General features: G+C 42.3%; 1 protein-coding gene across 4 annotated transcripts in view; it reads right to left on the bottom strand.

The window, feature by feature from the left end:
* Positions 1 to 17657, bottom strand: part of slc4a3 (solute carrier family 4 member 3) — a 51712-nt gene that overhangs the window by 7650 nt on the left and 26405 nt on the right. For all 4 annotated transcript variants that reach the window (XM_037109223.1, XM_037109227.1, XM_037109224.1 and 1 more), the window contains exons 7-13: positions 10213 to 10358; positions 9072 to 9249; positions 8741 to 8876; positions 3471 to 3651; positions 1721 to 1826; positions 1294 to 1478; positions 754 to 973 (exon numbers count right to left, since the gene is read on the bottom strand). In XM_037109223.1, the coding sequence (XP_036965118.1) occupies positions 754 to 973; positions 1294 to 1478; positions 1721 to 1826; positions 3471 to 3651; positions 8741 to 8876; positions 9072 to 9249; positions 10213 to 10358 (1152 nt within the window). The remainder of the gene's footprint in view (positions 1 to 753; positions 974 to 1293; positions 1479 to 1720; positions 1827 to 3470; positions 3652 to 8740; positions 8877 to 9071; positions 9250 to 10212; positions 10359 to 17657) is intronic.

Raw genomic sequence — 17657 nt, 5'->3', positions numbered from 1 at the left:
ATTCAGGGACAACGTCTCGACTTTTAGGAAACAATGATCAACATTTTTTCACCATTTTCTAACATTTTAAAGACCAAACAACTAAACAATTAATCAAGAGATAGATAAAAGTTAGTTGCAACCCTGTGCCATAAATACTGCATTAGAGTATATTAAACCGCAGCTGAAAATAGTCCCCAGCAAATGTGTCCAGCTGTTTCAGGAAGTTACTGCAAAAATAATAGTTTGAAGGTCTGCGGCTGAGTGATGATTCAGGGAATCTGGAAAGTGCTGAGAGATGAAAAATACCGTCTTTATTCCTTTTTATGTAGGAGTCAAACTGTCTTTGGCGCCCTCTAGTGGTGGTATCAGCTTTTATGGCAATGCATGTCTTGAGGAACAGTCTATAACTCAGACTCTTTAGTGAATAATGTTAAGTTATATATGTAAAAATGTTTAGACCTTTTAACAGGCGGATTGCAGCTTTAAAGAATCAATCATGTCCTCAACAAGCTTTTCTACATGATAGAATCTAATAAAGTCAACTTGTTGAAATACTGAGGTGTGAAACTGTTTTGTTGTCACATCTATTTTAACAATACAAATTTAGGGAGTGCTCTGCACACAGTTTAGAGAAGTCAGACTTTTTGTGATCGATCTCTGTTTGCAGTGGAGGTCTAACATCTCCTGCAGGATCACAGGTGCCGCCTTCAAACTGAGGAATTGAGGATTTGGCGTGGAAAGGAGTCTCGTTTCGGGGACTTGACAGAGTACCTTTGTTGTTCGGCTCCACTCCACATATGGACTGGTGCCTCTTCAGCTCTCTTTCCTTCCTCTTGCGCAGCATCTGCTTCTGGAAGTCAGCCACCGTCTTCAGGAGGTCCTTGCCCTCCACGTCTGAGGGTGGAATGACGATGCTGCAGTCCAAGAATTCATTGATACCGTTCAGGAGGTCCTGTCTGTCGTCGGCAAAGTAGGCCACCTCGTGGAAACTCTACAGCCAAATACAACTGGATGTCATCAACAGAAGCTTAAGAAAGGTCGCTGGAGCTCAAAGGATCTGGTCTACCGTTTATAACTGTGTATATATTACAGCATCTGTTAGTACTGAGAGGAGCCTCACTGCTGTGGTTCTTTTAAGGTCTGTTTCAACAATTATTTTAAAGAGTGATGATCAGCTTCTTTTTTCTCCTTAAAATCAAGAAAATAAATGACAGTATTCAACAGTTTGCTTTGCTTTTTTTTGGGACTCGGCACTAAATCATCTGTTTGTTAAGTGGTTTTCACATCTTTAAGTATTTACTGTATATCTACCTTGTCAGACATGAGAGTGGAGAAGGAGCGTCCGATCTCGTGGTAGTCCACGTTGGCCTGACTTGGACCGAGCAGTACGAAGAGAAAGCGAACTGGGACGGGGACCTCGAGCACCGACTCCAGGAGGACGGCGTCGCTCAGCCTGACGAAGGCCATGGCCGGCTGCTCCAGGAACTCAACGCAGCCTTAACACAATCAACGACTGCACTTTAGTTATGAGTACACTCATCACCCAGTGCACACAGGGAAATATACCTTTTAACTATGACTACGGTGATGTAATGATGTAATTCAGTGTTTTTAAATGGTGATTTCACAACAAGCAGATTCACATCTTTGCAGGTTATAAAAACAGAGGAAAGAGAAGAGACATAATGCCTTCCCTTTTTTCTAGCTAATCCACTGTGTGGGAGCTCCCCGAGCTTACCAACTAAAACAATGACAGCTTCAGCGTCTTTGGGAATCTTGGCGAGGAGCTTCATCGATCTGGCTGCAGCTGGATGGCTCTCCGGGGGCAGAGGGTGGAGAGATTTCTTGGAGGAGCAACAGAACAAAACAAAAAAATCACACTGTTGTTCCAACCAACACGATGTGACACCATCAACCCAGCGTGGGACCAATAAACGTGGATGTATTGTGGGAATGTATATGAGCACTTATTATCTAATACGACTTTAGAGTTACATTGTAACCAGCACAAATGGACGACTGCCTCTTCATGACCGAGCATGATTAATAGGCTGTTTTCAAATTTGCCAACATTTTAAGCCACGGGGGAACATTTAAGTTTTCACAGTTAATGCATCAAGAAGCTTTAACTAGAAGCACCTGTAAGCTGACTAAGAACATAATTCGGCACATGTGGCACGGAGAGGGCTCGCTCTCTCCGACTTCAAGAACTACCTACACGACTTCTGACCTCATGGAGGGGCGTTTCAAAGAACAACGAGGGAGCCACGGGCCTCACATCAGGAATTTAGTGTAATCATCCTTAAATCTGTGCTTACTGCTGATTCTCAGATCTTAATGCAAACCATAAACTAGAACAAGACAGCTCAGCGTGGCTTTCATCTCTGTCCATTCAGATAGCTGAGTTCAATTATCCATGTGGATTCATGTCAGAACGCGTTAATCACCGACTTTGGCTTCGGTAAATCGTATATTTACTGTGCTGTCTGCCTGCACTGTTTCAACTGTGTCACAGTCAATCATCGCCCAGATTTGATTTCTCTTCTTACATCGATACAAAGATTAAAGGGGGTGTGCAGGAAAAAAAAAGGCTGCAGTTGAGTTAAAGCTGCTATGAGGATCTTTCATTTTTGTTGAATCTGGCGCCCCCTGTGGACAAAAGTGGTACGAGCGCCTCTGCTTAACGTCGTGGAAATTTGCAGCACTTGCATTTGTTTCAGATCCAAGTGAAAGAAAAATGCAACGTATTTTTAGACTTTCTCTCTGTGTTTATGGTTTCAGAACTGGTGAAAAAAATCATGTCCCAGGGTTATCTTTCTAAGTTTTGTTATCTATTTTCCATCTGTGAAAACCCATGATTTATCGATTTATTTTTTTAATGTGTGAAGCCAAGTTTCAGGAGGAAATAAAAATGTCCATGTGTGAAACAGAGTGGGAAAACAGTTTTTTTTTTTTTTAAATCTCACTCCAAAACCTTGTTTCCCACATAAACAACAACAAAAAGAAAACATTTCTGGGAAAAAATAAATTCTTGGTTTCACACGTGGAAGACAAAGCGTTTGGATGTCTGTGTTTTTTATTTTTTTTTTCATTCTGTTTCACACATGGAAAATATTTTTTCCCCCACGTGTTTTCACAGTGTTTCACTTGGCATGTCTTTCTATTCACCAGGTCATAATTCATAACACAGGAGAGAAAAAAAAAACCCTTCTGCGTTTATATTTTAATATTTCTATCATATTTTTTAAACAGCTTATTTCAGGCTGCAAAGTGATGACATATTATCTGGGTAAAAGTCATTTCGTTAAGTTATGTTTTCACAATAATAAGCTGACAGCAAGAAATAGTTCACCAGCAGGTGCCAGTTCTTCTGCGGCCATCTGTCAAAACAGAAGCAGCTGCCACGAATTTTGAGGGTTTTGTTTACTATTGTCCAAAGAGGAAAACTAATTGTTTCGTGTTTTAAGGGAAAGTCTGAGTGAACTTACAAACAGGCTGACGAACACGTCCTGTTTGGGGTCGTACACGCCTCCTTTATCGTGGTTCTCGTCGTGCTCTTCGGCCACCAGCGGCAGACTGGTGTCCGGGACGTGGTTGTGATTGAAGCTGCTGTGGAGACTGCCGGACGACTGGTGGCGGTGGAAACGGTGTTTCAGATCACTCGGATGGCTGCAGGGGGGATAAAAATACAAGATAGCGAGTCAGTCTATCTACCGCCATGCTAACACGTTAGCTGTATGAGGTTAGGCTTTACTAATAATGCTAATATGTTCACAGTGACAACTGTCATTACAACATTGTACTTTATTTTCCCATCCATCCATCCATCCATCCATCCATCCATCCATCCAAAAATCCATCCATCCAAAAATCCATCCATCCATCCATCCATCCATCTATTCAGCCATCCATCACATTTCCACTTAAAAGTTATGAAAACTTAACAAAAGATCTTGACTGTCTATCTCATAATTACATTTTTATCTTATTACTGTAAGTGTTGACATGGGAGGGCTAAATTTTCATCTTTAACAGCTGAACTAGACTTGCACTTCACAGATGTATCAATATATGTCAATAAAGTGTGTTTAACTACATATCCTCAACACGAGGTTAAAGCCAAAATCTTTTATTAAAAGCTGTTCATCGACACTTTGAGTTTCCAGTGTGGCCATGAAGTTCTTTTAGCTGCAAGTATTTAAGATCATTTCACCTTTAGCATCAGAAAACTTAATAGGGATGTGTGTCTACTCATTATCTCTCCAGCCTGAAGGTGAATTAAACTTGTAATAAGATTGCAATCATTAGTAGGTATGTGAATTAAGACGGCAGCAGGATCATTCTGGATTCTAGAAATGAGCGGCACAGCTGTGACTCTTGTTTCCCCAACACACCGTCGGTTCTACCTTCTGTTCCCTCGACATGTTGAAGCGCTTTAACTCAGGCACTCGCAGCGAGGGTCATAAATCTAGAAGAGTCATCGGCAGCATCCTTCCAAATCCAAACTATTTTTCGAGCTATGCTAATTAGAGAGCTCTTCCGAGAAATTCTGAAGTGACGCGGTCATTTCTCAAAATGATATATTTGCACTAGAACATTAGAAGAACAGCCAGAGACTAATCTGTGCAGCCCTATTAGCTACGCCTTCACACATGTGAGTCCAAGCATGTTTCTCTCCCTCTTAAGGAGAAGCATTTAGTGTGTCGCACCAGCCAAGTTCTTTTTTTTTTTTTTTTTTCAAACACTGTTTCATTACATCACCACTCAGTCCAATGGTGACATCACCACACTCATTAAGGTCCACAAGGTCCAATAAAACGGCGCCCGGATTGGACGCGACAGCACAGCGGGGACAAAAGAACGAGGTGCGACGCCGAAGTTGAATTGTGCTCGAGGTCGTTTCCAGAGGATCTTGAAAGCGTTCTGAGAAAGCGATGAGCTACATTCTAGCAGCACCTCCGTGTGTTTTCTTTCCACGTCGTAAATCTGATATCTCCGCCTGGTGATGACTCTAATGACATGAGTAGTTTTTGTTTTTTTTCCCCCCAGTGGAAGCAGCCAGTGACATGCTGGGAATTTATGTGGAAAGTGCTGTGAGAGACGGAATGAGCGCATGACGGCGTGCCGCTGAGAGTGTCCGCTGGCCGGCTTACTCCACGTTCATCTGCTGTGTCGCTCTGTTTGTGTCGAATCCATCTCATGCACATTTGGTCACGACAAATGTCAGTATTATTAGATTACTCGCTGTAACCTTCTGGCCTCATCCGAAGGAAGAATGAAGTGTCATCACGCCACAGCATTTTTTCCACACCGGATTTCTGTCACTGAGCCAGACAGGGAAGGCTGGACCGGTGTCACAGAAGGCTTGTACACAGAAACTCAGGGATGAGATTTGGATTTTTCTGAGTAAATCAAACTAAAACAGGTACAAGGTGAAAGTTTTTCAAGAGCCGTTCTCCAAGAAATCTTTCTCCGAGGTCCATTAAGTAGTAATTCTGGAGCCTTTAAGCTTCTTCTTTTTTTTTTTTTTTTTTTTTTTTCTTTAAAGGTTGAGAACTGAGGATGAGGAAATTGGAAAACCTATAATAACATGACAACAGTGGCAAACTCCAGCTACAACAGCTAATGAGCTTCACAGCTAATAAACGAACCTACTGTCAGAAGTATGTTTCTGTTTGCTGGTGGACACTGACAGAAACTCTTCTGCAGGTCAACTAAAAGATTAAAAGATTAAAAAGCTATACTTCACTATGCTCTGTGATCGCTAAATGCTGAAATTTATCAAGAAATATCACTTGTATAGCCCAAGAAAGTAGTAGGTTTTGAATGAAATTTACTGAAGGAGCTTCCAATGATAGTCCAACGTGAACAACATAAAGCGGCAAGGCAAACTGAGAGAGCGACCACGACCACTACAGGAGAACAAGCAGCTGCCGGGAGGCTAAATCCACGCTGAAATAGCTTGTAGCTCAATTTACTACAATTACCATCAACACTCATTGGATGAACCACATAATGGTGTTAGTGGTCCAATTTGTAAGAACTTTTATGATGTTGGTCGACTCTTCCAACAACCTCAAAGTATTTGATGAGTTGGGAATGAGACTCAAAAATCAACCGTCTTACAACATTATGGCATTTATCATTTTTCACTGACTAAGTTCATCATTTGCTTATTAGCGCTCAACAAAAATATATCTAAATGTGTCATTATAGATCTGGATAAAAAGCCTGACTATCAACAACTGCCTCGGTTTACCCCGACGTCCATGTTCTGCATAAACCCTTTTAAATTTAATGGTTATCTACCCAACAGCAAAGTACTGGTGGTGCTACAGGAAAAAGTCAGAGGATCAACAAATTATTTATCCTCTGGGCACCATAAATTAATCACCCACTGTTTAACAGCAGTCCATCCATTAGTTGTCAATAAAAAGCCAGAAATGTCAAACTAATGGTGGCACCAAAGGTAAAGTCAGGGGAGCAGTCAAGTCATTACACTTCATCTCAGGCCTCGACTGTGCTAAAAATCAAATTTATCAAATAACAGCTGACAGAGAGAGTGAACGAATATGTTTTCTTCTGTCATTAGATGCCAGATATCATTCAGAGTGATGCCGAAAGGACACAAAACATAAACTGGAGCATGTCGACATCTGAATTGTTGACAAGCACGGCTTATCTTCCCTTTGGCTAATTCAATCTGACAGCTGACATTCAGTTACCTTGTTTCTTTCGTTATGTAACCGCACAAAAATCTATAATCCACTATGTGTAGTGCACTCTCCCATTGACCATATCTGTCAGGTCAGTTTCGCTGGAGTGTCAATGCAAGCACCGATCAATAAGCGGGGGGATCATCTGAGAGAGATGGCGAGGAGATGACATTTCACATGCATTACGGCCACACATGCAAACAAGCGAGCGGGACCTGATGTAACTGTTCCCCTCTGGGGGTTTGTGAGCACGCAGCTGAGGGAGTTTGAGGTTTTCTAGTCCGGGGTGCTAATGCCTTTAATGAATCCGGATTTTTTACATTTTAAAAGCAAGTTGTTTTTGTTCCCCCTGATCCCCAATGCCCCCCTAGCTCCAAATCTACTCACATAGAGGTTTGACAGCATCACACCCAATAATTTCCACCAAAATCATCGGACTTGAAATCACCATGTGGCCGACTGGAAAAAATAACCGCTCATACAAAGACGACAAGGAAACAAAAACACGAAGGCAAAAACAATGTGTGACACAGAAACGTCCGAGGAATGAAGGCACCGGAACAGCTCGACGTTTAGTCAAGGTTTTAAAGTTTAAACATTTTCATGAAGACAAATCATTTCACAAGCTTGTAGAAAGGTGCTGGATAAAAGATCTCTTTTCCTTAAAAACATTATGACCAAAATGTTTTGCTCATGTTATGTTTAAGAATTCAGTTGTTTCTGGCTTCTAACACGATCTGTGAGCAAATAGTTTAACGCCGGTGGGATCACGTGGTATCTGTGCTTCGACAGCGATCAACAGTCTAGTTAGTTGCCTGTTTGTGGGAAAACAAATGTAAAAAAGTTCTATAGTATGTAGCCAGCATGCTATTCTGTTCCTCACTTTAATGTTGCAGCTAGTAAAGGTGGTTTAAGTATCAGCTGGTAAGCTTATGAACGGGGATCAGTAACATTTGATCTATTTTAACATTTTATACATTTTTTGTTGGTTATATTTTGTATTAGCAAATTACATCTGCAAAGTAACTGGTAACTAGAGTTGTCAAATAAATGTGGTGGAGTATAAAGTACAATGTTTGGCTCTGAGTTGTTGTTGAGTAGACGTACAAAGAGGCAGGAGATAAATACACTCAAGTAAGATACAAGTACCTCAAACGTGAAGGACTCACGGTGGATTTTTTAAGTATGAGTGCAGTAACAAAAAGGGTCAGAAAAGCTGGTTTCAAGCTGCGTTTGTGTCTCTAGGGTTTGTGTCTGTCTGTTACATTTACTGTGTGCAGTTAGTGAGCATCAGGTTTTAACACCCACTCAGTCTGTGTGTATGAAACAGTAAGTAAGTCTGACACAGAAAAGGCAAAGGTCTTTACAAAGACACAGATCACAAGGCTCGGTAGCTCACACAATGATGTCCCGACATCTGAAACTTCAGTCAACCTCGGGGGAAATACACGACGAGCCAAAGCCTTCTTGAATGTCACAATTTGGAAATTCCCTGTTCAGTTCCCCTGAGTTTGCCCTTTTTTTTTTTTTTTCTTGTAACCTCCACTGTGGGATGAGGATGATTAACGAGGAATTTATTCCTCAAACTGCCTTAAAAATATAACCCGTGGATCAGAATGTAAACAGAGCAGCACCAGGCTGGTTCTGTTAAGACACGGATCGAGACGCATCTTAATCTAAGACAACAGTGTGTGCTTCAGGGGCCTGTCTTGAGAAGCATCGTGGGGATAATTATTTGGTATTAATGGGATTGGGATCGTTTGAGATTAAATCGAGATCTGTTGCCATGACGACTAAAACCGCAGTTGTTTTCTCTCTCAGGCTTTCAGATCAAACACGCAGTCAACCGTGAGTCCAGAACACCTCTGAACTGCAAGAAATGCAACTTTTTCCATCTTTTGTTGTCAATTATCCTGTTAAAAAAAATATGACAGACGGGATGCCACACCAGATGAGTGACTCTGGATGGAAACCAGATGACAAAAATGTTCTGTTTGATGGAGGAACATCAAATCGGATGTCTCTGTTAATTATTGACTGACCTGTGTTTGAGAAGCAGCGCCCGGAGGACACTGGGTCTGTCCTCAGCTCTGATCTGATCAGAGATGATCATCGTCTCCACCACCAGATGGGCGATGCCGGGCAGCGTGTTCTGCTCCAGGTCCAGAAGGATGGCACCTAGGAACAGGAAGGAATCAGCTGCTTATACCTGACTTTTAAAGAATATCCTAGGGGGAAAATATCTATATGTTTTTGTGATGTAGACAAATCTATTTTCTGGTGTTCACTTCTTCGTGTGCGTCCTGTTTATCACACATGGACAGGGGTAAACGGGAGCGTCCGCGGCGCTGCGTGCATGCAGGAGCTGTTTACCGTGTGTGATGGTGCGGCGGAGCTCCAGCAAGCTGCGGAAGGAGAGCGAGGCCACGTGAGCTTTGCCCCAGCGGCCCGTCTCCTCCTCCACATCCTCCTCAAACTTGATCCAGCGCGCTCGCTCCTTCCAACGCATTTCATGGTCCTTCACGATCAGCTCGTTCAGCTCCACAAACAGCTGAGGAGGGAACGGAGCAGAGGTAGAGTGTGAGCGAGCAAATATAAAACACATGGCTCAACTGCAGTAAGCTGCTTGGATCCAGCTAAAAGTGGACAAAGATTACAAACAACTGGAAATGTTGTAATTCTGCTGAAATGACTTTGAAGGAATGTGCTCATGCTGACGGGTGCATTAGTGGATTTATACTTCTCATTACGCATGCATTGTTTAATATAAGTCTGTGTAGTGATAAACACACACACAATTATCCTTCATGTCTGAAGCTCCCCAAGTTTCAGAGTGCTTTAGTCTCCTTTAGCTTGTCGTTTTGGTTTCATGGCTCACGTCTTTTTCATTTATTTTTTGCTTCTCATCAAACTATTTTCCAGCCAAACTAGGCAGCTGTTTTCACTGCTGAACCCACAGTTCCTGCCCAGCACTCACAGGCGACATAGCTAGCAGCAAGATAATGAGAATAGTGGAGAGTTTAGCCGCTTAAGAGCCAAATATTTCCCCTCGAGAGGTCGTGGAGACCAAACCAGAGCTACAAGGACAGTAAAATCAACCCTGAGATCTGTTGAATGGACTGAACAAATCTTCCACATGTGTTTTATAAATGTGTAAACAGACCATTGTTAGCGAGCTTGTTCATCATAGTGGCTGCTAACTGTAGCTGCTGTTAGCTACTTAGCTGGGAGCTGCAGGGGAAGTGTTGGTGTTTTTGGATGGTAGCTGTGCTAGTCCTGTATAGCATGCTAACTCGTATCATATTTCTTATCATTAAAACTGTATCATTCTTCTCGTGTTTTGGGTTTTTTTTTTTGTTGGTATTTTTGGAATGTTTTCAACTACAATTCTTCCATCTTAAACAACACAAAGTTTATGTTTTTTTTATGTTGCCTGCATATTGATGCAATCACCCGACATTCATTATGTAGATTCATGTGCGTAGCTGAGAGAACGAGAGCGTTCGCTGCACACCTCGTGAGTTTTTTTATCTGCTGCTCTCTTCTTCTTCTTCAGGCTGCTCAGCGGCGTGGAGCTGTTGCTGGTTCGCGCCATCTGACATCGTGACGACTTCTTCACGAGGTGTCGTCTCACCCCGGGGTTGTCCTCAAATCTGTGACCTGAACAGCAAACACAAATATAACATAAAGTCATGATGGAGCCGTAATATTAGACAACAACACAAAATGCTTTTGAGGACTGCCTAACAAGTAAGAGCATCCTGTCTGATGTGCTCCATGCTGGAAAAACCAGAAATCAAATCTGTGCGTCTGTTTCATTTTTCCAGCTGACGGAAAAACATCGACCAAGAGAAAGGAAAAGGCTCCATGGGTGAGTGAGAATGTATGTACGCCATGGGAAACTGTTACAGAGAAGGTGGTTTTGCCCCAGTTCAACAGTAATTTCATTTCAATTTCCTTTAACCACAAATCATTTCTATTGAATTTAGCAAAAACGAGCAGTTCCTTTCATTACAGCTGGGACCTGGCTATCATCCGCCATGTAAAAAGAGTGGTGAAGCTGTGGGAAGTCACTTAACTTGGGAAATGAACAGTTTAAGCTGACCGCCTGTGAGGAAAATGCGTTTAGAGAGTGGTAAAGGACGTTAAAACCATTTGTGGTGGCGCTTATGATTTGGTAAAACTGTAAATAATCGTATCGTTTTGAGGCCGAAGATGTGTTTTTACACAGACATGGTAACATGTAGGTCCTTTGTGATATTTAGGTAGAGCTAAAGGAATAAATTTGAGTCATCCATCCACTGTCTGCAACCGCTTTATCCCTTTTTATGGGGTTGCAGGTTTTTTTTTGCAGGAGCCAATCCCAGCTGTCTCTGGGCGAGGCAGGGTGAGCGGTTGACAGCTCATCGCAGGGTCCTCACTGATGGATTGCCACGTAAGGTGCCAACTGCACATCAGGAGCAATGTGGGGCTCAGTATCTTGCTCAAGGACACTTCAACATGAAGCTCAGCTCCGCCCGGTTGAGCTGCGATTTTAACCAGCGACCTTTCGATCACTAGCCGACCTGCTCCACCCGCTGAGCTGCAGCCGCCTCACATTTGAGTCAGTTAAAAGGAAAATACAAGTCGTTGTTCATGTCTTAACTGCAAATTGGGCATATTAACATGTCTGCCAGCTCTTTTCCAAAGCTTACCCAGAGTGTTTAGACTGATTTTTCCACTTTCCAGGCAGAAATTAGTTTACATCCATCTCACTGAAGTCTGAAAAAATTAACTCGCACAGACATGGAAGGTAAATCCATCGCAACAAACATTTGGTTGGCCGTGTTCATCCTGTCAGAACTGGGACTGTTTTGAAATCACTGGAACAACAGTTGAGATCTAAGATTAGAGTAATGGGGGAGGTATTAGGCTGTAGAACTATGGTTAAGTTTTGACACGAGATCGGGGCAGTTGAGGTCAATTTAAAGATCAGCCGGGCGTTTTAGAAAATGACATTTGCATTCAGGCTGGAGCTGCTGTCGACGGCTCAGACCGGCCGACGGCTGAATCTAATTTCCTGCTAAATAAACACTGTCTTTTTGAATCTTTTTACATGAGCAGCCGGAGGTAACAACAGTGGAGGTGTGTGTGTGTGTGTGTGTGTGTGTGTGTGTGTGGTCGTGGATAAGCCTCAGTTCAGGGTTCAGTTCTGCTGCGTCATGCCTTCCTCGGGGAAACAGACAGAAATGGAAATCGAGATGAAGTTAGGCTGTGTTTTATTCTGCCCAAGTCTCCCATGGGAAAGTATCTAAACGCTGCCCTCCTCTGAACGGCTCCAGCTGATCTAGATGAGCTGTTTTTTTTTTATTTTCACCACAGTGCCAAACATGGATGGGCAAAATTACTGAAAATTAGTCAGTTTTGTTCCTCTTCCACTTCCACTCGCATCTGACTCGTGCTGAGGTGTTTTATTTTTGTTGAGAAGGCTCAGCACAAAATACCCTCAAGCTTAAAATACCTCAAATTTCACCTTTTATAATAATAATTTAGATCAACAGCCAAAGGTCATTGTCATGCACACATTCAATCAGGGCTGTTGACCTTCAATAAAGTTTGATTCTGCCCACCAGATGTTAACAAGTCTCAGTTTTGGTTTTGGACGTATTGTCAAGATTACCAAGAGTTCATGTATATTATCTTTTAATGTGAGACGTTTTGTGGAGTTTTCAGACCTTTGGCTTCTCTCTGTCATGAGACTTTACATGAGTGACATGATACAGTGAGACACATTATATTCTTAAGTCTGATAATACTGCATTTTAGAAATTAAATAAATCCCAAGAAAAGACGCAGGGTTGCTCATTTGCTTGCCAGGAACCACTGCTGTCCACATACTGGATCTGATTGTCTGCTGCTTTGTCTTCTTGGCCTTCAGTGGAATCCAATTGTTGAACAAATATGATTTGCAAAGTGTAACCCAATAATGGAACATCTAATTCATTTTAGTCCAAAACAAAAAGGGACACAGCCATTTCTTCAGCTATTGTGGCATTTCCTTTTTACTGCTGTTTGCAATATGCAAAGGTTATGGCCTCCATTCATTTTGAAATGAATAAACTCACTTTTAACAGAAAAAAAAAAAATAAGGATTTGGTTTGTGTACAAAATTAAAAGAAACTGAAGCAACAAAAGACGTTTGAACCACCATGAACCTTTTGATTTAAAATATAGTGCTTGAAAAGACACATTGAGTTTAATTAGCTTTCTGTGATAAACAATATAGAACAATGGTCATAGTCGTGTGTGTGTGTGTGTGTGTGTGTGTGTGTGTGTGTGTGTGTGTGTGTGTGTGTGTGTGTGTGTGTGTGGATGTTGCTACAGATGCTTTTATTTATTTTCATGACTTAATGTCCTTTTCAGTTGATTCCATATTGAGCAGGCGTCTGTGATTTGGATATGTTAAGCTAGCAATATAGCCTTGAGATGCTAGCCTGAAGCAGAGATGGGGAAAAGGCTTTTTCCTGAACCTAACAAGTGTTGTTGCCTAAGCAACTGTGACTGTGAGCTGAAATATTTCATTTATTTTGAGGTTGTAACTGGATAATATGTTTTAATGCCAACCTGACAATGAAATGCAAAATGTGGCATGGACATGTTGGACTGGCGGGACGTAATCCTGGGTTGAATGGGGTGTGGCTTCCAACCTGAGAGCCACATCCAAAGCTGGTCATCAATTTTTGATTTTCCCCAAAGATTGAATTGAACAAACAAGACCACGTGAGTCCAAAGCCTGTTTGACGACCAGCAGCTCTGTGAAGCTGTTCTCAGGTCACAAGGGTGCTAACAAGCACAGCTCAGGCAGACATTTATCAGTATTTTCTTATTAACCATACAGCGTCAGAATTGTTGATGGATGGCATTCGAGGACAAGTCGTCAAAGTCACTGGGATGCAAAGTCTACAACTCATACCTATGTCAAATTATGTGTGTCTCAATCCAAAGTAGAAGTGGGAAAATATCACGGAATAGCTGAAAACCTTCTCTCTTGAGTAGCAACTAAATGTTAGTACAATTACTGCAACAGTCGTCAGTGTGATTCATCCTCTGACAACCATGAATCTCTGGCATATTAACCCAGCTGGTTTTTATCTGTTTTCAGCTACAACTGAACCAACTGCAATTAAGTATTTTGGACTAATGTGCCATGATTCAAAGTCTAAATAAAGTTAAAAATAGCAGATTCAAACCCTGCTGGTCAATGAAATGTCTTTCTGCTCTAGCTGTGGCTGACCCCAAAAACTAAATGAGTGCCACTGGATCAATAGGAAAGCAGGAAGCAGCAGCAGTCGAGCACCGTGTCAATTCGCTCAATACCGTGGACGATGCTGTTCAGTGTGTGGCCATGAATGAGCCTTATATTGCCATTAATTAACCGAGCAGCAAGCTACATAATCAATGGAAACAAGTGAGCGCCCATCCATTGATCATCCATATAAAAATAGCATAAAATGCTCGGCCCTGTGAGTTTTCCATCGTGTTATGATTGCATCAGAACTCTCTTCGGTGGGAGTTTGACGTCACTTTCACTGCTGTCAAACAGTCATGACCTAAAACTCGCCCGAATGGACAGAACGGTAATGCAGCAAGATGAAACACAGCTTCACAAAACTTACGTATAGGCTCGAGTGGCGACCCGAGTTGAGTGTGGATCGACTCGAGCAAGTCATAGTCATCAAAATCCAAAACAAACTCTTCAAATTCAAACCCCTCCGCATTGGACAATGAGCTGTGGTGCTCATGAATGTGCTGCTTTGGGGTGCCTCTCTGGACGCTGCTGCAAGGTTCAGGACCATGTTCCTCAGTTAAATCCTTCTGATCAGAGCTCCCTTGGCCCTGGTTCTCCATTCCCTCAATGTCTGTCATCTCCACGGTCGGTACCTCCTCCTATCCTCCTCTCTCCGAGTGGACACACTGCTCATCCAGTGCCTCCAACTCTTCAACGCCGTCGCTCGCCCTGGGTCACGGTTCTGATGCCACTGGGTCTTTTACAGGGACAACTGGCCGACCTCTGTTGTACTGCCCCACAACCGACGTATAAACTTTGGGAACCAGCTCCAAGGTTGGGCTATTCTAAAAAAAACTTGCTCTACGGGCAACCGAGACAAAAAACTGCTTGAGTGGAGTTAGTCCAACTTCTGGGGCGAAGAAGTTATACGGCGCGTGAAACACGCGCCAAAGAAAATTCTTCAAAGATCCTCAAAAGTCTCCGAATAAAAACCCTGCAAATCAAAAATACAGATACGAGATCATAAAAATCCTAAATGTCTTCAATCCAAACAAAAATGCAAAGTTGGAGCTACGCCTTCAGGCAGAAGCCCCCCTGCCCGCCAGATCCACGAAGAGAGAGATGCATGAATGGCAGCGACATTTGCTCTTTGCTGCAACTCCAACAGGAAGTATTGATAAGGGACGGTCTACTTTGTGCTGAATGGTTGTGCCGCCCCCTTTTTTAGTGATGTCCCCTTTCCATTGATCTTCGTGGCCGTTGGAACATAAAGTGGATCTGAACAGAAGAGTTGATGCTTTTCCTTTTGTTTTGTTTTTTCAGTTCTATAGTGCCGGCATCACTTTTCCGAATGTGTGACGTGCAGGAGGGTAAAGGTCAAGCTCCAAAAAGGTCGGCGTCTCCACCCAGCTTGCAATAAATGAAAAAAATGAATAAATAAATAAAGAATACACGCAAATATATACTGAGAACTCCAAGTACACAGACACTACTAGTAGAATAACACCTAGAAAGGACCAGCTCCGGCACTCTGCTTAGTGAGATATCATGGTGCTAATTATCAGAGCGAGCTGCACCATTCCTGTCCCTGGGTCTCCATGGAAACCATGCGTCCCCCTGAGGTGTCGTGGTCTGACTCTTATACAACAGGTGTGCCGGTGTGAGCGAAACAGGACCCTCGCTAAAACATGCACAGCACACATGAGTGTTTGTATGTGTGTACCTGTCGTGTTTCTGTACTGATGTTCATTTGTGTGTTTTCAGTTTGTCAGGTAGCATAAAGTATGATTTAAACACTGAATACAGTAAGCGACGGTGTTTTTCTCTCTCTTGTGTGCCCAACAAGGCCACGGTTATGACTCATGAGTTAAACCGGATAAAAAAACACCTGCTGCTTTGAACCAGCTTATAAAATGTGTCACTGACGAGGTCAATACTGGGGTGAGAATCTATCAAAGATAAACAATATTTCTGACCAAAATTAAAATGAGATATTGACGTATCATATATGGATTTCTGCCATGCATACAATTCAAATGTATGTTATATTTCCAGGAAAAGGAATTTGATTAGAATAAGCAGAATGATTGAGCCGGTCTGCTGAACACCTGTTGGATCCACTTGTACCAGACGGCGATCACAGGTTGATCTATGATTCTAACTTTTGGCAGAGACTCCAGTCCGTGGACTCAAATTAAGTTTCTGTACAAGCTCACCAGCTATTGAAGTCAGCTCTATGTAACTATATAACTGTCTGATAGCTGAGCACAGCAGGCTCTGGACAAAAACTATCCCTGAACACTATTTATGATCTTCCCTCGATGTTTGACCACCTGCTGTCACAGGATTGCTGTCCCATGCTGAGATCACGTGGTGACAACTGAGCGACTAGCGATCGCTGACGAGTACCATCACCGACTGCTGAGAGCTGCAGATAAAAACTAGCAAGTGGCACAGACTTGTTTCCTGAATATTTTTTCCATGTCTCCGTCTCACCTCGCTGCACTCTACCAAGCTAGCTGCTTATTCGTTTCAAAAATAATGAGGTGCAATCAGCAAGGAAATCACGGCGATGTTTGGCCTAATTAACAGCCAAATCATCAAAACATACTTGACTACTCGAAATGTAATTAGAGAAAAATGATCTGTGACTGAGACAGCAGCAGAGAGGAAACCACAGCAATTTAGTTTAATTTCGTTCATTTTCAAAGTAATGAATATCTGTTTCGACCGGCAAAGGTGATGCTCACCGGCTGAAACTCCCACTTCTGTTAACTCGCGGCTTGAAAGAGCAGCTCATGTGTGATTCAGCCAAAATTTAACACTAAAAGCAACCGGTTTGCCGATGACCAGGCTGTAGCGGAGGGACACAGTGTTGGGACACAGTCGGTCTGTCAATGTCGAGCTCCACTCCCCTACAAGTCCGATGAGTCGACTCTGGTTGGCCTGTTTCCTGATCCAGATGGTCCCTAAACAGTCAATGATCACTCTGCTCTGTTAAAGCAGGAAAAGCCAGAGGCAGGGTCGCTGCTAAAGGAGAATCGACTGCAGCCTCTGTTAATTACAGCCCCTGGACGCTGTGGGAGAGTTTTTCTCTCTGGCAACACAAACTTTTGCCTCCCTATCGTTCTCTGCTCTCCTCTTCTATTTCTATCTTCTATCATGAGGCCATTTTCAGTCCAACCAAGGACAGACGTCATGATGACGAGAATCCACTTCATCTAGTGATGAATGACAAAAAAAAAAAATCGGAATAAATGTGCCAATGGATATGAAGAAACCCTTCAGCCTCACTCCTTCGACTTTTACTACCTACCTTGTATTATTTTTGCTGGTTTTAATATTCTGTGGTGAGTTTTGTTCAGCAGCATTCATGTCAGGACACTCAGCCATGAAAACCAGATACAAAGCCTGCGGGAACTGTTGCAAACGTTTCCTCTACAACCATGTCTTCAGTTCTTTTCCAAGCATTTAACTCTGTATTTGTTCCTGGAGGGAATATATAGCTATAATAATAATAATAATAATAATAATAATAATAATAATAATAATAATAATAATAATAATAATAATAATAATACATGTTGTGCCGCCATTTTGTATGACAACATCTTTAAGGATTTAAAATATACGTGCGGATGTGAGCTGAATGTTATTTGTCACTGCCATTCTTCGAAGATCCGAGCAGATAC

Source organism: Acanthopagrus latus, chromosome 9 (assembly GCF_904848185.1).
Source record: "Acanthopagrus latus isolate v.2019 chromosome 9, fAcaLat1.1, whole genome shotgun sequence".
NCBI classification, from domain to species: Eukaryota; Metazoa; Chordata; class Actinopteri; order Spariformes; family Sparidae; genus Acanthopagrus; species Acanthopagrus latus.
The sequence above is the reverse complement of the archived record's forward strand: the minus strand, read 5'-3'. Positions and strand labels throughout refer to the sequence as shown.